General features: G+C 40.6%; 1 protein-coding gene across 1 annotated transcript; it reads left to right on the forward strand.

The window, feature by feature from the left end:
- Positions 1–1,115: 1,115 nt before the first annotated feature.
- Positions 1,116–21,078, forward strand: LOC133622618 (ly6/PLAUR domain-containing protein 1-like). Its single transcript, XM_061985445.1, has 3 exons — positions 1,116–1,298; positions 13,862–13,996; positions 20,372–21,078. The coding sequence occupies exons 1-3, from the start codon at positions 1,247–1,249 to the stop codon at positions 20,596–20,598; spliced, it is 414 nt and encodes a 137-aa protein (XP_061841429.1). The 5' UTR covers positions 1,116–1,246; the 3' UTR covers positions 20,599–21,078.
- The last annotated feature ends 3,776 nt before the right edge of the window (positions 21,079–24,854 follow it).

The raw sequence follows: 24,854 nt of genomic DNA on the forward strand, positions 1-24,854 counted from the left end.
ACTGGCAGAAATGTGGATCTGCGCCTATGGTTTGACACCCCTGCTTTATAAAGTAAAAACTTGACTAAATATCACAGTAGAAATAATGTTGTTGTTTTTTTACATCCTAGATCAAAACAACAAGATGACATAACTTTTTAGCAGGATTTTTTTATTTTATTTTTATTATTATTATTTTTTTGCATTAGCATGAGGCATACTTGCCAACCTTGAGACCTCCGATTTCGGGAGGTGGGGGGCGTGGCCGGGGGTGGGGCGGGGCGTGGTTAAGAGGGGAGGAATATATTGGCAGCTAGAATTCACCAAGTCAAGTATTTCATACATATATATATATATATATATATATATATATATATATATCCTGAAAATATGCAAACAAAACTGTGTTTAGATAATTGATGCTTCAAACTTGCATAAATAAATCTTAAGGAATATAACATAACTTGGCTTCTGAGAGCTTCAAAATGTAATGAATAAAATGCTAAAGTTGTTGAAAACAAGCAATTATTTTAATAATTAAATAGGTCATTTTAAATGAATTATTATGATAATTTAAAATTAATTATTTCAAATATGTTTATTTTAATGTATAATTCTATGGCTGGATGTAATAAAGAGTCAGAAAAAATATAAATAAAAATACAATTAATTTTGATGTTTTTAGCAAAATATAGTAAAAATTTAGTTATTTTTCATTTTTTTAATTAATAAATATATTTATTTTTAGGTAAGATAAACATAATAATACAATTTATCTCTAGTCTGGATGATTTAGTTCTTGTCACCCTGTTGTCCTCCCGTCTTGAAAAAAGGCTGTCCTCACTCAGGTCCGCAAGGACCTGGAGGGGGCGTGGCCTCCAGCTCCGGCTGAAAATCAGGAGATTTTCTGGAGAATGTTTGTCCCGGGAGGTTTTCGGGTGAGTCGCTGAATTTCGGGCGTCTCCCGGAAAATTCGGGAGGGTTGGCAAGTATGGCATGAGGGGCCCCTATAGCGCCAAATTGCAGCGTCCGGTACGTGCGCACGCAGCCCTCTGTGCTGCAGAACCTCCCTCGCGCGCGCCGCAACATAAAGGGTCCCGCGCTCGCCAGTGTGCGCGCGCAGCGGAGGCGAAGACATTCCAGCGGGCTCGCAGAGATGATGCTGACGAGCGCGCACGTTTCTGCGCTCCTTTGGCGGCGCCGCGACCCGCGCGCAGACGTCTGAGACACATAGTTCCCGCGGTCGGATGCGTTCCCGCCGGGAGACATGCGTCTGCTCGTTGTGGCGACTTTCTTTGGAGTCTTAATGGTGCTCGCAGGTGGGTACACACCACTTAACATATATGCATGCATTTCATTGTATTCACCACTTTATTTCTATTCAGCCACATTATTGCACTCATCTCACTATGGTCACAATTGTGGAAAAAAAACAACAACTTTAAGGCACTTTTCTGATGATTTGAATCCAATTGCATGACTTTATTCATAAATCCTGTCAAACAGGTTGATAGCATCCTTTTGGAATGATGTCATTTTCTTTCTTCCGCCTTGCCGGGATGAAAAGAAGTGCTTTTATTTGTTTTTATCGGTGGGAATTCTCCCTGTTGGGTAATCGAATGCTATCTGTTAATGCTGATAAGCTGCATTTCGCCTCCCAGCGTGACACATTCTCTCTGACAAAAACAAATAAGAAGCTGTTTGCGTCCATAATCTGATAGCGACAGACTGATGGGGGCCGCTGGCTTGGTTTCTGCCGGGCTCGGTTATGTTTATCGGTTACACAATTAATGACTGCCACCTTTTTCCATAATTGCACAAGTCCGGGCCGAGGCTGTGTTTGACTTGATTGAACGCCGCTTCCGTGATGGGTTCAAATCCGAGGTACAGATTGTGATGTCATTGCCCAATGCCCAGAAAGTGTGTTCACTGCAGTGTGTGCACCGCATCTTCTGTTTGCATTGTGAATTAAACTTTACTGACCGTTAAAAGGCGCCGCCGATATTGTTTTTACGGCCTTCCCTCGCCTCCCGGAGACAGCCGTCGTTATGTGCTCGGCGTCCTCCGGCCCGGTCCTCCGCCGCCCTCCAGCCAGAGGTGATGTCGAGCTGCCGCTGCAGCGGGGACAAGGGCTCCATTAGTCTTGCTGGGGAGCTGCCGCGCTCTCGCAGGAAGACGGACCTTTGCAAACTTTCAGAACTGCATAGGCAAACAAAGACGTGAGTCACGCCGAAATAGTGGAGCGTATATGGAGAGGTCAGGTGGCTGACATCATACTTCATTCCCACTTCCGCACGGACTGATCGCCACTCAAAGGACTCTTATTTCAAAGTCGCAGCATCAAAGGCGTCGCAGTCGAGCTGGCAGTTAATTGTCTTTTCACACTCGGCCAAGCAAAATGGCACATTGTTGTGTTTGTGTTACCCCGGAGACTAGACTAATCCTACCTCTATAGGTCCATCCATCCATCTATCTTCTTCCGCTTATCCGAGGTGGGGTCGCGGGGGCAGCAGCCTAAGCAGAGAAGCCCAGACTTCCCTCTCCCCAGCCACTTCGTCCAGCTCTTCCTGTGGGACCCCGAGGCGTTCCCAGGCCAGCCGGGAGACATAGTCTTCCCAATGTGTCCTGGGTCTTCCCCGTGGCCTCCTACAGGCCGGACGTGCCGTAAACACCTCCCTAGGGAGGAGTTCGGGTGGCATCCTGACCAGATGCCCGAACCACCTCATCTGGCTCCTCTACATGTGGAGGAGCAGCGGCTTTACTTTGAGCCCCTCCTGGATGGCAGAGCTTCTCACCCTATCTCTAAGGGAGAGCCCCGCCACCCGGCAGAGGAAACTCATTTCGGCCGGTTGTACCCGTGATCTTGTCCTTTCGGTCATAACCCAAAGCTCATGACCATAGGTGAGGATGGGAACTTAGATCGACCGGTAAATCGAGAGCTTTGCCTTCCGACTCAGCTCCTTCTTCACCACAATGGATCAATACAGCGTCCGCATTACTGAAGACGCCTGTCGATCTCACGATCCACTCTTCCCTCACTCGTGAACAAGACTCCGAGGTACTTGAACTCCTCCACTTGGGCACAGGGTCTCCTCCCCAACCCGGAGATGGCACTCCACCCTTTTCCAGGCGAGAACCATGGACTCGGACTTGGAGGTGCTGATTCCAATCCCAGTCGCTTCACACTCGACTGCGAACCGATCCAGTGAGAGCTGAAGATCCTGGCCAGATGAAGCCATCAGGACCACATCCTCTGCAAAAAGCAGGGACCTAATTCTGCAACCACCGAACCGGATCCCCTCAACGCCCTGACTGTGCCTAGAAATTGAAACTCTATAGGTCCACATTCATTAAAATATTCTGGCGCGACAACTGCATTCAAGACAAGATGGCAGAAGATGTGATTGTCGGGCGTTCAACTTTTCTTCTTATTAGGTCTGCAGCTATGGATTATTTTCAATGGGTCGTCCTTAGACGGGTTGGCCAATGGAGATTCCAATCTTCGCGGCAGTTCCAGTTCTGTATAGTTCCACTCCTGCATCCTTCCTTAGTGCATCCACGTATGGTGGCATGGGACGTCCTCTTGGTCGGTGCCCGTGTCTTGGCTCCCAGAGTCCTTGCTTTCTAGCAGGAAGTTATGAATGTCTGGCAGGTTTAAAGGGGAACATTATCACAATTTCAGAATGGTTAAAACCATTAAAAATCAGTTCCCAGTGGCTTATTTTATTTTTCGAAGTTTTTTTCAAAATTTTACCCATCACGCAATATCCCTAAAAAAAGCTTCAAAGTGCCTGATTTTAACCTTCGTTATATACACCCGTCCATTTTCCTGTGACGTCACATAGTGATGCCAATACAAACAAACATGGTGGATAGAACAGCAAGCTATAGCGACATTAGCTCGGATTCAGACTCGGATTTCAGCGGCTTAAGCGATTCAACAGATTACGAATGTATTGAAACGGATGGTTGTAGTGTGGAGGCAGGTAGCGAAAACCAAATTGAAGAAGAAACTGAAGCTATTGAGCCATATTGGTTTGAACCGTATGTAAGCGAAACCGACGAAAACGACACGACAGCCAGCGACACGGGAGAAAGCGAGGACGAATTCGGCGATCGCCTTCTAACCAACGATTGGTATGTGTTTGTTTGGCATTAAAGGAAACTAACAACTATGAACTAGGTTTACAGCATATGAAATACATTTGGCAACAACATGCACTTTGAGAGTGCAGACAGCCCAATTTTAATCAATTAATATATTCTGTAGACATACCCTCATGTCAGCAGGCCAGGGAAGCTAAGGTCGATATTCTTCTCTTGATCATCTTCGGTGGCATAAGGGACGGTGTGAGCCAAGACATCCAGGGGGTTTAGCTCGCTTGTCTGCGGGAACAAACTGCCGCCATTGCTTGCCGTGCTACCGAGGTCCTTTGTCCCTGAATTGCTCACACACTCTGGCAGATTCAATGGGGGTCTGGCGGCAGATTTCTTTGACTTTATCGTTGGAAATGCATCTGCTTTGAGTGTCGCAGGATATCCACACATTCTTGCCATCTCTGTCGTAGCATAGCTTTCGTCGGTAAAGTGTGCGGAACAAACGTCCAATTTCTTGCCACTTTGGCATCTTTGGGCCACTGGTGCAACTTGAATCCGTCCCTGTTGGTGTTGTTACACCCTCCGACAACACACCGACGAGGCATGATGTCTCCAAGGTACGGAAAACAGTCGAAAAAACGGAAAATAACAGAGCTGATTTGACTCGGTGTTTGAGAAAATGGCGGATTGCTTCCCGATGTGACGTCACAACGTGACGTCATCGCTCCGAGAGCGAATATTAGAAAGGCGATTAATTCGCCAAAATTCACCCATTTAGAGTTCGGAAATCGGTTAAAAAAATACATGGTCTTTTTTCAGCAACATCAAGGTATATATTGACGCTTACATAGGTCTGGTGATAATGTTCCCCTTTAACCCTCCTGGATGCCACCTTGTCACTGAGCCTTGACAGACCCTCATACAGATGCTTGTTGGTCACATGATCATTCTGGTTGATGTTCAGAACCACACGCCGCATTCTGATTTAGCATCCATTCAGGGACTTCCAAAGGGTCAGGGTCCAAATACGTGTTTTATGCCACTCCTTTGTCTCATTTTGTCCTCCAAACATTTTATGCTGTGCGTGAATGCACAAAGGTGAGCTTTGTTGATGTTATTGACTTGTGCGGAGTGCTAATCAGGCATATTTGGTCGACTTGAAATGTGAGACCCTATGACGGAGGTCCGCAACCCGCGGCTTTCGAGCTCCATGTGTCTCTTTAGCCCCGCCCTAGTGGCTCTCTGGAGCTTTTTCCAAAAAATTGTGAAAAAATTTAAAAAGATGAGGGAAAAAATATATTATTTGTTTTAATAAGATTGTTGTAGGAGGACAAACCTTCCTAATTGTTAGATATCCTACTGTTTATATTAAACATGCTTCACTGATGACAGTATTTGGCGAGCGCCGTTTGGTCCTACTAATTTCAGCAGTCCTTGAACTCACTGTAGTTGGTTTACATGTGCAACCTTCTCCGACGCTGCCACAGAAAGACGTGTTTTATACCACTCCTTTGTCTCATTTTGTCCGCCAAACGTTTTATGCTGTGCGTGAATGCACAAAGGTGAGCTTTGTTGATGTTACTGACTTGTGCGTAGTGCTAATCAGGCATATTTGGTGAGTGCATGACTGCAAGCTAATCAATGCTAACATGCTATTTATGCCATATTTGTAGGTATATTTGAGCTAATTTAATGTCCTTTACTTATGCCCTCTGTGTATTTAACTTACAAACCCCGTTTCCACATGAGTTGGGAAATTGTGTTAGATGTAAATATAAATGGAATACGATGATTTGCCCAAATCATATGGAAACGGGGTTTGTACATTTGCATGTCTCATGACACATTATCTGTATGTTGTGTTGGTTGCATTTCAGATAGTTGTTTGTGTGCCATGTTGTTCCAGACCACAGCAAACATTACCCAGCTTGCAAAGATTGTAATAAATCCATTAGAAGAAGACAGCCTGCCGTTTCCTTTAACTTGGACACACACATTTATACCTTTGACCATTCTGAGACAGTCATTTCCAGGAGTTATCTCACCTTCTGAGAAGCTGACGTTTTACTAATGTTTTCCAATGTTGTAAAAATGTGTAGAATAAATATTACATTTCAACATTTCTGTCAACAAAGATTTGCGTCAGCCTGCGACACATAGTAATTTTGATAGTAGGCTAATATGGATAGTTTTGGACATTTACATCATGTGTTGCCTTCATCATAACACTTAATAAAAGGCGTTTTATGTTTTGGTCCAATATGACTCTTTCAACATGTTGCCCTAAGAGGTCGTTTCCGTGGAAAAATTGTTCCCTTTATGTCGGCGTCTGTTGTAGTCATACTTGCCAACCCTCCCGGATTTTCCGGGAGACTCCCGAAATTCAGCGCCTCTCCCGAAAACCTCCCGGGACAAATTTTCTCCCGAAAATCTCCCGAAATTCAGGCGGAGCTGGAGGCCACGCCCCCTCCAGCTCCATGCGGACCTGAGTCCGCTTTCCCACAATATAAAGAACGTCTACAGTAAAGCAGTCCGTCTAGCGTAAACAGCAATGTTGTGACACTCTTAAACAGGACAATACTGCCATCTAGTGCATTTGATGAAAGCACTTTTGTGCGTGCCACACAGCAATGCATTATCAGAGAGGGCGTTCAGCATGGTTCGAAAAATAGTGACAGAGAATAGAACAAGGATGGACAATTCAACCCTTAACTCAACAATGAGTAGATGAGTGTTATGTGTGTGTATATGTGTAAATAAATGAACACTGAAATTCAAGTATTTCTTTTATTTATATATATATATATATATATATATATATATATATATATATATATATATATATATATATATATATATATATATATATATCCATCCGTCCATCCATTTTTTTTTCTACCGCTTATTCCCTTCGGGGTCGCGGGCACCAAGGAAGTCAAAGTATGCATTTAAAAATGCCTAAAACTGATATTATGTATTATATTAGCCTTTTTTCATTACATACCGATTTTTGTACTGTCTTTTTTTTTAATTTTTGCTATAGTTTTTCCCATATAATAATAATAATATGGCTGTTTAACTGCATGACCATGTTTGTAAAAAATCTGCCTGTATAAAAATACAGTATTAATGTTTAGTTACACATTTAACAATGTATATTATGGTTTTGATGTTTTTATTCATAGGTTAATAATAATAATAATAATGATAGATGTTATTCGTAAAAAACACTTTACATTGAGTAAACAACCTCAAAGTGCTACAGTGTATTAAAAAAAACAAAAATAAATAAATACATTAATTTAAAAAATACAAAAATTAAATAAAAATAAAAAGATAATAAAAAATAAATACAAATAAAAACTAGAACAGCCAAATAGCTAAAACTAGTATGCATATATATATATATATATATATATATATATATATATATATATATATATATATATATATATATATATATATATATATATATATATATATATATATGAAATACTTGACTTGGTGAATTCTAGCTGTAAATATACTCCTCCCCTCTTAACCACGCCCCTAACCACGCCCCCGCCCCAACCACGCCCCCCGCACCACCTCCCGAAATTGGAGGTCTCAAGGTTGGCAAGTATGGTTGTAGTATTGTTAACTTCCCCATTATCGCTCACATGCTTTCGCAAAACTAGAGCCTGTCAAAATCAATAACAACAAAAGAAGAAAGGGTTGAGGAAACAGGGAAAGGAAATTCCACTTACCTTTAAAGCTCCGGCAAAGGACCAAAGAGCCATTCGCCTTTGGCGGTAGACTTCTCAGCTGTTCTTTCATCTCTAACTAACAAAATGCACCCATTTTAATTTTGCACAAATGGGGGGGTAAACAATGTCAGCAAACTGCCATACAGGTTCAAAGATATTTCATTAGCCATTCCTCTTATGTCTCTCATTGAAGTCACAAGTAAATGTGCTAGCAATGGCTAGTTTCGGTCATTAGGACCACCTATGTCAACAACCTTTTATATAAACAAGGTTTATCTATAACAGCCTGAATAGTACAATTGTTTGTACCTGACAATTTACCTAGCCTATGCAGCCTTCATCAGAGATGTCACGTGATGTTGTTCTGACATTGTCTTTGATGAGTTACATGGGTCAGGTACAATCAATTTTACTATTCAGGCTTTTACGGACGGACCTTGTTAATATAAATGTATTATCAGTAGGCCAAATTAACCTCCTCACTATATTACGTCAACAACGGCTTATGTCGATGTGAGTCATCCGATTCGAGGATTGTCGACTTAAACAGTCTCCGATGTAGCTGACTGTTTAGATCTTACAAACCTTTTTTAATGGACAGCAAATAGTCCAAACTACGTTTACAAAGTCCAAATTAATATCAAAACAGTACACAGAGTAGACATTGTTATCATGCGGCTGAGAGGAGATACAAAACCCAAAACCAGTGAAGTTGTCATGTTGTGTAAATGGTAAATAAAAACAGAATACAATGATTTGAAAATCCTTTTCAACTTGTATTCAATTGAATAGACTGCAAAGTGATGCGTCGACCAGCTCTTCCTCCCAGGGAATCTAAGTTACTGGTCAATCCCAAGTTATTTCGATGACATATATGCTGAGTAAGAAGAACCATCAAGACGGAATATTTTCAAGTTTTACTAAAGCTTTAGGAGATCAGTTTAACCAATACATTCTCGTTGATATCTCATTCAAACGGAAAAGCCCACTCCTCGCACACAAAGAAAGCCCCCCATTAGGACCACCTATGTCAACAACCTTTTATATAAACAAGGTTTATCTATAACAGCCTGAATAGTAAAATTGTTTGTACCTGACAATTTACCTTGCCTATGCAGCCTTCATCAGAGATGTCACGTGATGTTGTTCTGACATTGTCTTTGATGAGTTACATGGGTCAGGTACAATCAATTTTACTATTCAGGCTTTTACGGACGGACCTTGTTAATATAAATGTATTATCAGTAGGCCAAATTAACCTCCTCACTATATTACGTCAACAACGGCTTATGTCGATGTGAGTCATCCGATTCGAGGGTTGTCGACTTAAACAGTCTCCGATGTAGCTGACTGTTTACATCTTACAAACCTTTTTTAATGGACAGCAAATAGCCCAAACTACGTTTACAAAGTCCAAATTAATATCATAACAGTACACAGAGTAGACATTGTTATCATGCGGCTGAGAGGAGATACAAAACCCAAAACCAGTGAAGTTGTCATGTTGTGTAAATGGTAAATAAAAACAGAATACAATGATTTGAAAATCCTTTTCAACTTGTATTCAATTGAATAGACTGCAAAGTGATGCGTCGACCAGCTCTTCCTCCCAGGGAATCTAAGTTACTGGTCAATCCCAAGTTTTTTCGATGACATATATGCTGAGTAAGAAGAACCATCAAGACGGAATATTTTCAAGTTTTACCAAAGCTTTAGGAGATCAGTTTAACCAATGCATTCTAGTTGATATCTCATTCAAACGGAAAAGCCCACTCCTCGCACACAAAGAAAGCCCCGCCCCCCCCCTCCCCCTCGCAACACTGATAAGGAGAGAGACGTGGGGGCTGTCTTCTGGTTTGCAATCTGTCACATTTAAACATGCCGACGTATGAAAAAGGATGTAGTAGACTTTGACTCTTGTTTAATTACTCAATTTATTATTACAACCCAGGAGAGCTACTTGCGGTAACAGCGGCACGTGACGCAAAAGCAGGTTATTCGGCCCGTGCCACTAGTGCCGCAATGGTGCTGGAGTCCCACTTTGTGACAGCAATAGGTGGCGAAATGATTGCCGAGATAAATGAATGCATGTCCTCACAAATATTAATGAATATGAAGCATTATATTTTTTTTTAAAAAGTAGTGACTGATGGTGCACTGCAAAAACTGAAATCTAAGTAAGATGAAATATCTCAAATAAGGGTGATATTTGCTTATTTTCTGTCTGATAAGATCATTCTTCTCACTAAGCAGATTTTATGTTAGAGTGTTTTACTTGTTTTAAGGGTTTTGGTCCTAAATGATCTCAGTAAGATATTACAGCTTGTTGCTGAGATTTGATGACCTATATCAGGGGTCGGCAACCCGCATGCGGCTCTTTAGCGCCGCCCTAGTGGCTCTCCGGAGCTTTTTCAAAAATGTATGAAAAATGGAAAAAGTTGAGGGGAAAAAAAACTTTTTTTTGTTTTAATATGGTTTCTGTAGGAGGACAAACATGACACAAACCTCCCTAATTGTTATAAAGCACACTGTTTGTATTAAACATGCTTCACTGATTCGAGTATTTGGCGAGCGCCGTTTTGTCCTACTAATTCTTCCAGTCCTTGAACTCACCTTAGTTTGTTTACATGTATATCTTTCTGCGACTTTCTAGGACGTGTTTTATGCCACTTCTTTTTCTGTCTCATGTTGTCCACCAAACTTTTAACGTTGTGCATGAATCCACAAAGGTGAGTTTTGTTGATGTTATTGACTTGTGTGGAGTGCTAATCAGACATATTTGGTCACTGCATGACTGCGAGCTAATCGATGCTAACATGCTATTTAGGCTAGCTATATGTACATATTGCATCATTATGCCTCGTTTGTAGCTATATTTGAGCTCATTTAGTTTCCTTTAAGTCATATTAATTCAATTTATATCTCATGACACACTATCTGTATGTAATATGGCTTTTAATTTTTTGCGGCTCCAGACAGATTTGTTTTTGTATTTTTGGTCCAATTAAGGCTCTTTCAACATTTTGGGTTGCCGACCCCTGACCTATATTGAGTAAAACATGCTTGAAACTAGAATATCAACTGTTGCAAAGCTGTGTCATCAACACTCACAAGTATAAAAATACTTTTTTTAAAGTAATAATTTTTTACTTCAAGCATGAAAAAAAAATAATAATGATGCCGAGCGCATATCATTATGTCAAGATAATGGCACTAGCATTTGCTTCATTTAAGAATATTTTTCAACATATTGAGCAAAAAGGTCTCTTTTTTTTTCTACCAAGAAAAGTGCACTTGTTATTAGTGAGAATATACTTATTTTAAGGTATTTTTGGGTTCATTGAGGTTAGCTAATTTGACTTGTTTTGGAAAGTCTTGACAAGCCAAATTTTCTTGTTCTATTGGCAGATAATTTTGCTTAGTTCAAATAAAATACCCCTAATTGTTTTTTTTGTTTTTTTATTTATTTATTTATTTTTTTTATGTCCTGTCCAGCTTCTCAGGCAAATCATATAGTTGATGTAGATGCCCATGTCGGCTGTTCACATTTACTTTACAAAAGAGAAGTGTAGGATACTTCTCTTGTTGCCTTATTTGTATTTGACTTTATTAAATGTATTTATATTATCATTTAGTGCAGCCGGGCCGGAGCAGGAGGGGATAGAAAGAGAAAAAAAAGAAGACAGAGGGGGAAATTGTGGGGACAAGAGGGGGATTAGACAGAGAGACAAAAACAACAACAGCAAACAACAACAATAGAGCAACATCAGCAAATATGACATGTACAAATATGATGGTAAAAGTAATAGCAAATAAGCAGTTAGCGAAAAATAAAAAAATAATACAGAAATGACAATGAGCATTATTACACTACAAATGGATCAATACAAATAGCAATAGAAATAGCGCTTTTGATAAAGAACACTACCAATACTTTACCTTTATTATCAACAATACAGTTGTTCAAATGCAACAATACATATACGTAATGATAACTTGAGATACGAAAGAATGCAGAAAAATGGAGGGGGAGAAAGAGAAGCAACCTACATTAACCTTGTAGATTGTTATAGTAACAATAGGTTAAGCTTGGTCAGTGTGCCATGTGTTATACCCAGTTTACTCTAGGGCAACAACGTTAATATATGTTTGATGAAACGCATGCTTGCCAACCTTGAGACCTCCGATTTCGGGAGGTGGGGGGCGTGGTCGGGGGTGGGGCGGGGGGCGTGGTTAAGATATATATATATATATATATATATATATATATATATATATATATATATATATATATAAGAAATAGTTGACTTTCAGTGAATTCTAGCTATATATATATATATATATATTTTATATATAAATAAAATAAATACTTGAATTTCAGTGTTCATTTATTTACACATATACACACACATAACACTCATCTACTCATTGTTGAGTTAAGGGTTGAATTGTCCATCCTTGTTCTATTCTCTGTCACTATTTCAGAACACACACATTATACAAATATACATTTTAAAATCAATAAGAAAACGGGAGCTCTAATTTGGGAGTCTGAATTAGGATCAGAAGTTCCTATATAAACATTGCGCACTCACGTTGCCTTTTTGTATTGATTACTGCAGCTGCGCACTGGATTCATTCACAAATACAAACTACAACTCACAAACACTTTAGAGTTAGGCTCCACCATCAGAATGTGTACTTAAACTTATAAAGATCACATGGATATTATTCAGTGAGTTGATTCACCAAAACTAACCTGTTATACAGGAGGAAAAAGCACACAGGACGTTTCAATTGTTCACAGACTGGTCGCGCTCATCAGAATGACAAGACACTTCCGGTCTGCAGGTGATAGCATTCAATTGGGAAGAAACGCCCTACTGACCAATGTGAATACTGATAAATGTGTAATGACAGCTCCAAAAACGAATTCAAACCACAAAATAAAATAAATAAATCAACACAAAAATGTGACACATTATGGGTGGGTCACATATGCATGTACAGTAGATGGCAGTATTGTCCTGTTTAAAAGTGTCACAACATTGCTGTTTACGGCAGACGAACTGCTTTACGGGGGACGAAAACTTGACTGCTGTTGTTGTGTGTTGTTACCGCGCTGGGAGGACGTTAATGAAACTGCCTAACAATAAACCCACATAAGAAACCAAGAACTCGCCCTCGATCATTAGCTGTTTATGTTGTGGGAAAGCGGACGTGTGAACAGGCTGTCAACACGTCACTCAGGTCCGCATGGGGCTGGAGGGGGCGTGGCCTCCAGCTCCGCCTGAATTTCGGGAGAAAATTTGTCCCGGGAGGTTTTCGGGGGAGGCGCTGAATTTCGGGAGTCTCCCGGAAAATCCGGGAGTGTTGGCAAGTATGATGAAACGTGATTATGTGCATGAGTGTAAGTATGCATATGTACTTGTATATGTACAGAATGTGTATATGTGTTTGTACAGTGAGTGTATTTGTACAGTATGTGTATGTTTGTATATTGAATGTGCGTGTGGGTGTACGAACTTTAAGTATGTAAATATGTACTGTATTTGTGTATGTATGTGGGAGCGTAGGTACCTATGTATGTATGTGAGCATATTTTTATTGTTTTTGAACACTGACTTTTTGCAGTGCAGGTTTTTGTGCGTAAGCAAACTTGACACATGAGGCCCCTTGTCTGTCAGAGAATAACCCCTCTAGATTTTTTTTTTTTATATAACATCTTGTGACAATCTTGACACCCTTTCTGGTTTTATTGAACACTTTGAGTATTCCACATGAAAGCTTCTGTCCGGTCGCAGTGGACACTCCTCCCTCTCACATTTAAAAGCACTCAGAGGACATAAAAAAGGACCGCGGAAAAAAAAAGCAGTAGAAAAAAAGTTCAGTCATATTTTTATTTTGTTTTTCATGTTTTTTACTCATTTTTTGTTTCTCCCACAAAGTCCAAAACATCACCTGCACGTGCCAATTATGCAAATTAGACAATGACGTAATCCACCACGTTTTTTTTTTTTTTTCCCCTCGACTTGTAGGAGACGCCCTTCAGATCCAGTGCTACCAGTGCGAGGAAATGAAGCACAACGACTGCTCCACGCCCGAGTACATTGTCAACTGCACCGTCAATGTGCAGGATATGTGCCAGAAGGAGGTGCTGGTCAGACCTGATGGTGAGTGACTCGTTCCGCCACACCCTGTTGACATGGCAACAGCCTTAACCATCTTATTTGTTGGCTTCTTTCTCAAAGTGACCTACAAACCCCGTTTCCATATGAGTTGGGAAATTGTGTTAGATGTAAATATAAACGGAATACAATGATTTGCAAATCCTTTTCAACCCATATTCAGTTGAATATGCTACAAAGACAACATATTTGATGTTCAAACTCATAAACTTTTTTTTTTTTTTTGCAAATAATAATTAACTTAGAATTTCATGGCTGCAACACGTGCCAAAGTAGTTGGGAAAGGGCATGTTCACCACTGTGTTACATGGCCTTTCCTTTTAACAACACTCAGTAAACGTTTGGGAACTGAGGAGACACATTTTTGAAGCTTCTCAGGTGGAATTCTTTCCCATTCTTGCTTGATGTACAGCTTAAGTTGTTCAACAGGCCGGGGGTCTCCGTTGTGCTATTTTAGGCTTCATAATGCACCACACATTTTCAATGGGAGACAGGTCTGGAATACAGGCAGGCCAGTCTGGTACCCGCACTCTTTCACTATGAAGCCACGTTGATGTAACACGTGGCTTGGCATTGTCTTGCTGAAATAAGCAGGGGCGTCCATGGTAACGTTGCTTGGATGGCAACATATGTTGCCCCAAAACCTGTATGTACCTTTCAGCATTTAATGGTGCCTTCACAGATGTGTAAGATACCCATGTCTTGGGCACTAATACACCCCCATACCATCACAGATGCTGGCTTTTACACTTTGCGCCTATAACAATCCGGCTGGTTCTTTTCCTCTTTGGTCCAGAGGACACGACGTCCACAGTTTCCAAAAACAATTTGAAATGTGGACTCGTCAGACCACAGAACACTTTTCCACTTTGTATCAGTCCATCTTAGATGAGCTCAGGCCCAGCGAAGCCGACGGCGTTTCTGGGTGTTGTTGATAAACGGTTTTTGCCTTGCATAGGAGAGTTTTAACTTGCACTTACAGATGTAGCGACCAACTGTAGTTACTGACAGTGGGTTTCTGAAGTGTTACTGAGCCCATGTGGTGATATCCTTTACACACTGATGTCGCTTGTTGATGCAGTACAGACTGAGGGATCGAAGGTCACGGTCTTAGCTGCTTACGTGGAGTGATTTCTCCAGATTCTCTGAACCCTTTGATGATATTACAGACCGTAGATGGTGAAATCCCTAAATTCCTTGCAAGGGCTGGTTGAGAAAGGTTTTTCTTAAACTGTTCAACAATTTGCTCACGCATTTGTTGACAAAGTGGTGACCCTCGCCCCATCCTTGTTTGTGAATGACTGAGCATTTCATGGAATCTACTTTTATACCCAATCATGGCACCCACCTGTTCCCAATTTGCCTGTTCACCTGTGGGATGTTCCAAATAGATAGATAGATAGATAGATAGACAGATAGATAGATAGATAGATAGATAGATAGATAGATAGATAGATAGATAGATAGATTCCTAAGTGTTTGATGAGCATTCCTCAACTTTATCAGTATTTATTGCCACCTTTCCCAACTTCTTTGTCACGTGTTGCTGGCATCAAATTTGAAAGTTTATGATTATTTGCAAAAAAAAAAAAAATGTTTATCAGTTTGAACATCAAATATGTTGTCTTTGTAGCATATTCAACTGAATATGGGTTGAAAATGATTTGCAAATCAGTGTATTCCGTTTATATTTACATCTAACACAATTTCCCAACTCATATGGAAACGGGGTTTGTAACTGCGGTGCATTCGATGAACTGTTTATACCAATGGTGTCCATTTAGGGGCCACATACAGAAACATTGATGGATGGACGGGTGCGACATTTCTTACATTTGTCACTTTCCGATTTACAGCTGTTTTTTTCCCCCAAATATATCTATTTTGCATTTTTTTTAAACAACAGGTTCGCAAAAGTATATACCAATGACCTCAAATAATCAACAACAACTACACTTTGAATATATTAACAACGTGTGTTTCCCACCTAGGCCTTCAGTGATGTCTGACTTCATTGTTACTCTAGAATACACTACCGGAAACAGTTAGTAGAATCATTTAAGTCCCACTTTAAAACCCATTTAAATACTTCAATCTCAGTGGTGGGCTTTGCGTTTCCCACCTAGGCCTTCGGTGATGTCCGACTTCAATGATTGCCTCTCAAAATACCATCATTTATGTCACCACATGACCATTGCTGGAGAAAAACTATACAGAAACACATTTACTTTGCATTGAAACACATCAACAGTGTACAAAACGGGGTATTTTCTGTTGTGTTTGACTAAGGGAGTTGACGGCAACAGACACCAGGGGGCGTATTGTTCAATGATTTATTATATATATAGTTAACATATATATATATATATATATATATATATATATATATATATATATATATATATATATATATATATATATATATATATATGTATGTGTGGGAAAAAAATCACAAGACTATTTCATCTCTACAGGCCTGTTTCATGAGGGGGGTACCCTCAATCGTCAGGAGATTTTAACATATATATATATATATATATATATATATATATATATATATATATATATATATATATATATATATATATATATATATATATATATATATATATATGTAAATAAAAAACAATACTAATAAACTATTTAATGGTGTGTGACAAAATCCAAGAGCGTATGTGTGTAGATTAGCTGTTGAGTGTTACCGTAAATGTTGAATGAAGAAGCAGACAAAACAAAAGAGGGCAACGCAGAAGGGATCCGTGAAGTCCGTGGGGCAGAGAGAGGCGTCAGATTCCGGGGCGAGCGAATAGTTGAGGAACGAGGGAGTAAGTCAGAGTCCAGCTCGCTTTCAGGGCGACGGAGGGTAGGTACACCATTGAGAAACTAAGTTCCCGCCAGGATCCTTGGGTCCACTGGTCCTTATGCTGCTTGTCTGATTAGACCCAGGTGCGCAGATAGCAGATTGTCTCCGGCTGGTGCGGTCTGTGCGGAAAGCGCGGGGGCGTGTCCTGTGGAGCTCACAGCAGAGCCTCTCGGTGCTCCCGCGGAAGACGGAGGAAACAGACTGCGCGTGCGCCGTAACATTTTCTGGCGCATTTAAAAATCAATAAACCCGCAATCAGCAATTAAAACATATCTTATGTGGAACTGTCGAAATTAAGATTGCAAAAAACATATTAAACGTGAAAAATTAATAACATTTAAATATTGGAACTCACAATTTGTAGGACCCATTCGACGCCGTATAAGTTAAAAGTTAAAGGGGAACATTGTCACAATTTCAGAAGGGTTAAAACCATTAAAAATCAGTTCCCAGTGGCTTATTTTATTTTTCGAAGTTTTTTTCAAAATTTTACCCATCACGCAATATCCCTAAAAAAAGCTTCAAAGTGCCTGATTTTAACCATCGTCCATTTTCCTGTGACGTCACACAGTGATGCCAATACAAACAAACAGCAAGGTATAGCGACATTAGCTCGGATTCAGACTCGGATTTCAGCGGCTTAACACTGTCTGATAAGATTAATTACTAACAACTATGAACTAGGTTTACAGCATATGAAATACATTTGACAACAACATGCACTTTGAGAGTGCAGACAGCCCATTTCAGGCGCGCTAAGAACATCTATTTTTCCACGATTTCAGCACTCAGGTTAACCATACCTAAATAGACACAAAATACTGCATTACACAAGACTACCCGAATGTACTCGAAAAATAAATGTTTTTAAGCTAAATTATTGGTAAACACAGTTTATGTTTAATAATTTACGTAAAACAGCGAGTAATGAATAAAGTTTTCATCAATTAATATATTCTGTAGACATACCCTCATCCGCTCTCTTTTCCTGAAAGCTGATCTGTCCAGTTTTGGAGTTGATGTCAGCAGGCCAGGGAAACTAGGGTCGATATTCTTCTCTTGATCATCTTCGGTGGCATAAGGGACGGTGTGAGCCAAGACATCCAGGGGGTTTAGCTCGCTCGTCTGCGGGAACAAACTGCCGCCATTGCTTGCCGTGCTACTGAGGTCCTTTGTCCCTGAATTGCTCACACACTCCGGCAGATTCAATGGGGGTCTGGCGGCAGATTTCTTTGACTTTATCATTGTAAATGCATCTGCTTTGAGTGTCGCAGGATATCCACACATTCTTGCCATCTCTGTCGTAGCATAGCTTTCATGGGTAAAGTGTGCGGAACAAACGTCCAATTTCTTGCCACTTTGGCATCTTTGGGCCACTGGTGCAACTTGAATCCGTCCCTGTTCGTGTTGTTACACCCTCCGACAACACACCGACGAAAGTGAGAAAATGGCGGATTGCTTCCCGATGTGACGTCACGTTGTGACGTCATCGCTCCCAGAGCGAATAATAGAAAGACGTTTAATTCGCCAAAATTCACCCATTTAGAGTTCGGAAATCGGTTAAAAAAATATATGGTCTTTTTTCTGCAACATCAAGGTATATATTGACGCTTACATAGGTCTGGTGATAATGTTCCCCTTTAAAGTTAAAGTACCAATGATTGTCACACACACACTAGGTGTGGTGAGATTATCCTCTGCATTTGACCCATGAGGTGAGGGAAGCAGTGGGCAGCACCGGTGGCCGCAACTGATACATGGTAATTGGGATTTCTTATATATTGTCTATATTATATAAAAATATAATAATATAATATATCAATATATATTATATACAGTGTTGGGTTAGTTACTGAAAACCAGTAACTAGTTACAGTTACTAGTTACTTTATTTCAAAAGTAACTCAGTTAGTAACTCAGTTACTTACACCAAAAAGTAATGCGTTACTGTGAAAAGTAACTATTTAGTTACTTCATCCATCCCTTTTAGCCTTCATTTCAGTATTGTTATTGCATTGGAGAATAATACAATCTGTTGATCACCTTGACTTGCATTTACATCACTGAACTCTGCTAAGCAATGTGGTCTACATACAACACACAAAGACAACGATATGTTTCAAAGGGCCAATTTATTTTGGGCCAGAACAAATTGGCAAAACTATTTTAAATAGCTGCGACATAACATACATAAGTAACAAACCGCATAATAACAACATGTCACAACATAGCTGTAAACCTGGCTTCACCCAAGGAAGGCACACATGACATGATTATATGTCATGTCACTATATACAGCACACATACTGCTATACACACGCCTAACCAGGCGTTTTTTTCTCTCTCAAGGAATTGTGAAATAAAATCGTGTCTTCAGTGAAGCCCAGAACACTCTACGCATTTCCCCAGTTTTAGTTTAGATAAAATGAAAGATTGGCCTGGCCCACTAGGATCCCTCTTTATGTTTGTGAACTTTATAGTCTATACATTTAGAGTGATGTGATAATCAAACACTCTAGAAGTCTAGAATAGAGTATATAAGAGAATTGACAGAGTGTAATGAATGATGAGCAGAGGCAGAGTTTGGAGTGTTTTCTTTAGCTCGTTTTCCATTTTTATGTACTCACTGTCCAGGTGCCATTTGTCGTTTGACGCCTGGTATCATGCTAAGTAACTGCCTGAAAGCGGGTGACTCCACTGTAGAAATAGCCTGCATGTCTTCTACCACATACACTGCAATGGCTCTATCAATGTTGTCCTGGCTAGCAGTGCCTCCGTTAAAATCCTTAGGTGGTGGTGGAGCCGAGGTGAAGTGTGTCTCTCTTTACTAGCTTCGTCGAAGCATGTTGCTTTTGTAGCTGTTTCAGCAGATTTGAATTGCTGTTTTGGGCAGTAGATAGGATCTTTGATCCAAGACACAACATACATTTAACTAAAATTTTATTTTCTTTGTGCTGGACAAAAGAAAAGTAGTGAGAATATCTCCATGTTAAGAAACTCGGCTTCGGCTCCGCCATGATGTCTTGTTAGTAAACAAGACATCCCCCCCCCCCCCACACACACACACACTCACACAGCGCCGCTTCTCTTCCTTGTGACACAGAAGGACAACACCGCAGCGCTCCAATAAAACACACTGAGATCTTCTGTTTCTAGCCGATACTACATAAAAAATAACGTAAAATAACGCAGTAACGCATCATGTAGTAGCAGTAACTGAGTTACTGAATATACTTTACTTTGTAACGCGTTAGTCCCAACACTGATTATATACTGTATTAATAATTTGTAAATATTACGTATGTTATATTTTATATTGCTCCTATGGTACATTTTTGGTCTACTTTATACCTTTTGGCTGCCCATACTGTTGGCATTGTCTTTATTGTAAACATTGCCTATAAAATGAAATGTTTGCGTTAAAGTGGCCCTGCAGAAGATACGCCGGTGGTCCAAAAGGAGGAAAATTAATCCTCAAACTTTTTCATTCTTTGCAGGGATTCATTACCGGAAATCATGCGCGTCCTCCGGGGCTTGTCTCATCGCCTCCTCCGGTTATCAGCAGTTCTGCACCGGGCGGCTGAACTCGGTGTGCATTTACTGCTGCAACACGCCACTCTGCAACGGACGCAAGAAGAAGCGACCCGTTTCCTCTGCGGCAACACCCGACCCCCAGATGAGCGTTTTTCTCGCCCTACTTTTGCCACTGCTGTCTCTGACATAGATGCTCCCCTGCATCTCCTGCACACCACTAGTTGTTTCATTTGAACCATCATAACAACCTTCATTCCCACCTGACTCTAGCACACACTCTCTTAATCCCATTCTGTTTTGGTACCAGAATCCCTCAACACTTTTTTTGCTTTTTTTCGTGAGTTGGACTGTGCGGTCCGTGGGGTTTTGGTCAGGTCCTTCTACCGTATGCCTTAATAGCTCCTACACTATAAATTGCATAAGTTGTCTTGCCTTTTGTGTTACGAGTAGTCAACGTGCACTTTTTCATCGCAAAAAGTGCATAACGTTTTTCCCAGGGTGGACAAAGCCTGTCAATGTGCATCAACACCATGTGAGAATTAGATATTTAAAAAGCATTTAAATTGTACTTTGTAGTAACAGGAGGACAAAAGGCATTAGGGTGTGGTTACATTAGGCTTTAAATGGGCACATTAGTGCATGATCCAAAGTTGCATAACTTAATTTATATTGGCACCCTAAATGGCACATCTACTTTTGACAGAAAATATTTTAAAAGTATTAACTAATAAATATCAAAAATCACATAATAAAGGACTTTTTTCAGTTTGTCGACATCATTTTCCTCTATTTGTTCATATTTTTTGTTTAGATTCTTCTTTTTTCTTGCTACAATACAGTAAATATTAGGGATGTCCGATAATGGCTTTTTGCCGATATCCGATATTCCGATATTGTCCAACTCTTTAATTACCGATACCGATATCAACCGATACCGATATATACAGTTGTGGAATTAACACATTATTATGCCTAATTTGGACAACCATAAGGTACTTTTAAAAAAAATTAATAAAACAAAATAAGATAAATAAATTAAAAACATTTTCTTGAATAAAAAAGAAAGTAAAACAATATAAAAACAGTTACATTGAAACTCGTAATTAATGAAAATGAGTCAAATTAAGTGTTAAAGGTTAGTACTATTAGTGGAGCAGCAGCACGCACAATCATGTGTGCTTACGGACTGTATCCCTTGCAGACTGTATTGATATATATTGATATATAATGTAGGAACCACAATATTAATAACAGAAAGAAACAACCCTTTTGTGTGAATGAGAGTGAATGAGTGTAAATGGGGGAGGAAGATTTTTTGGGTTGGTGCACTAATTGTAAGTGTATCTTGTGTTTTTTATGTTTATTTAATTAAAAAAAAAAAAAAACGATACTGATAATAAAAAAAACGATACCGATAATTCCCGATATTACATTTTAACGCATTTATCGGCCGATATTATCGGACATCTCTAGTAATTATCTTACATGTCTTGGCTATCATAACAATATAATGCCATCCATCCATCCTAAGCAGGGAAGCCCAGACTTCCCTCTCCCCAGCCACTTCGTCCAGCTCTTCCCGGGGGATCCCGAGGTGTTCCCAGGCCAGCCGGGAGACATAGTCTTCCCAACGTGTCCTGGGTCTTCCCCGTGGCCTCCTACCAGTCGGACGTGCCCTAAACACCTCCCTAGGGGGGCGTTCGGGTGGCCGTAGGGTGTGTTCCAACTATCGTGGGATCACACTCCTCAGCCTTCCCGGTAAGGTCTATTCAGGTGTACTGGAGAGGAGGCTACGCCGGATAGTCGAACCTTGGATTCAGGAGGAACAGTGTGGTTTTCGTCCTGGTCGTGGAACTGTGGACCAGCTCTATACTCTCGGCAGGGTCCTTGAGGGTGCATGGGAGTTTGCCCAACCGGTCTACATGTGCTTTGTGGACTTGGAGAAGGCATTCGACCGTGTCCCTCGGGAAGTCCTGTGGGGAGTGCTCAGAGAGTATGGGGTATCGGACTGTCTGATTGTGGCGGTCCGCTCCCTGTATGATCAGTGTCAGAGCTTGGTCCGCATTGCCGGTAGTAAGTCGGACACCTTTCCAGTGAAGGTTGGACTCCGCCAAGGCTGCCCTTTGTCACCCATTCTGTTCATAACTTTTATGGACAGAATTTCTAGGCCCAGTCAAGGCGTTGACGGGATCCGGTTTGGTGGCTGCAGGATTAGGTCTCTGCTATTTGCAGATGATGTGGTCCTGATGGCTTCATCTGGCCAGGATCTTCAGCTCTCACTGGATCGGTTCGCAGCCGAGTGTGAAGCGACTGGGATGAGAATCAGCACCTCTAAGTCCGAGTCCATGGCCCTCTCCCGGAAAAGGGTGGAGTGCCATATCCGGGTTGGGGAGGAGATCATGCCCCAAGTGGAGGAGTTCAAGTACCATGGAGTCTTGTTCACGAGTTAGGGAAGAGTGGATCGTGAGGTCGACAGGCGGATCAGTAATGCGGACGCAGTATCGATCCGTTGTGGTGATGAAGGAGCTGAGTCGGAAGGCAAAGCTCTCAATTTACCGGTCGATCTACGTTCCCATCCTCACCTATGGTCATGAGCTTTGGGTCATGACCGAAAGGACAAGATCACGGGTACAAGCGGCCGAAATGAGTTTCCTCCGCCGGGTGGCGGGGCTCTCCCTTAGAGATAGGGTGAGAAGCTCTGTCATCCGGGGGGAGCTCAAAGTAAAGCCGCTGCTCCTCCACATGGAGAGGAGCCAGATGAGGTGGTTCAGGCATCTGGTCAGGATGCCACACGAATGCCTCCCTAGGGAGGTGTTTAGGGCACGTCCGACCGGTAGGAGGCCACGGGGAAGACCCAGGACACGTTGGGAAGACTATGTCTCCCGGCTGGCCTGGGAACGCCTCGGGATCCCCTGAGAAGAGCTGGACAAAGTGGCTGGGGAGAGGGAAGTCTCGACCCGACCTCGGATAAGCGGAAGAAGATGGATGGATGGATGGATATTAAAAATCACACAATAAAGGACTTTTTTCAGTTTGTCGACATAATTTTCCTCTATTTGTTCATATTTTTTGTTTAGATTCTTCTTTTTTCTTGCTACAGTACAGTAATTATCTTGCATGTCTTAGCTGCCATAACAATATAATGCAATTTTAATTGTTTTTCCCGGTTGTCATTTCATGCGTCTTGGTGGCAATGATGATGTTGATAATATTATGATGAGTCTCAACATAAACGGACCGATTTTTCACAGAAATGACACCTCTGAGTTTTTAAATTTATTTCGACAAAAGCGGTTGACGATGTACTGTATGTCCACCTAAGCAAGCCGATGGACCGGGACTTGATCAATAAATCAATCAAAGTTTATTTGTACAGCCCTTTATCACAAGTGTCTCAAAGGGCTGCACAAGCCACAACGACATCCCACATGATAGAGATGGATTGTTGACATTAGCGGGTCCCCTTTGTATTTCACAATAAAAGCTTTTAAAAGGGGCATATTATGATTTTTTTCCCTCAATTTAAAACATTTCCTTGTGGTCTACATAACATGTGATGGTGGTTATTTAGGTTAAAGTTTGCATACAATATGTTTTACAGACCATTTTCAAGCAGCTTTCTGACAGTCAGGATACGGGGGTCTTGTTTACGTGCCTCCACTTTGACTGCATCAAGTCCCCGTCAGTCATGATGTACTTTATAGCACTTCCATATGGAATATACTGACATATAAATTTGGACTATACGCTAATTTTTGTATTAGAAATGGCAACAGAGGAGGATGCATGTGCATGTACGAGCCAGTCTGCCCCACAACAAAAGGATGAATCTTTACCATATAAAAACATCACAAATTTGGCAAATTCCTAATGACTCGTTTGGAGGAAGTATGAAGTAAGACCAGATTGGTTTTTTTTTTATTTTTTTTATTAAGTATCTCTGCAATGCCTCCATGGTTTGATTTCAAATTTCCAGGACTTATGCAGATCCCCAATAAACACAAACAGGTACCAATATGTAAGAAAAGTTGGTTTGGCATAAAAGGTCACCGTCACGCTTGCGTTGGTTCTGTGTTTCTTCAGTATTTCCAATAATAAATCATTATTTGTGTAGAAGCTTTAATGTTACCTTACATTTAAGTACATAATGGTATTCTGTGACAAGTGAAATTGTTCTGCTGTTTTGCAATGTAAATAAAAATATTGTGTTGACTCAGCATGGTGTGTCTTTGTCTGCCATTTGTGTACACTTTTTTTGGGGGACATAACAAACCAAAAATACTCTACAAAATTTAAAGAAAAAAATGTTTGAATTTGTAATTAAAAAATATTGTAAAAAATAAAAAATGATTAGTATACCGGATTAAAAGAAAATCAAAAAAGAACCTTGTTGTGGAGTTAGTCTCATAATATCCTGTCTGTCACTCAGATATAATAATGTGGTTA

Source organism: Nerophis lumbriciformis, linkage group LG23 (assembly GCF_033978685.3).
Source record: "Nerophis lumbriciformis linkage group LG23, RoL_Nlum_v2.1, whole genome shotgun sequence".
NCBI classification, from domain to species: domain Eukaryota; kingdom Metazoa; phylum Chordata; class Actinopteri; order Syngnathiformes; family Syngnathidae; genus Nerophis; species Nerophis lumbriciformis.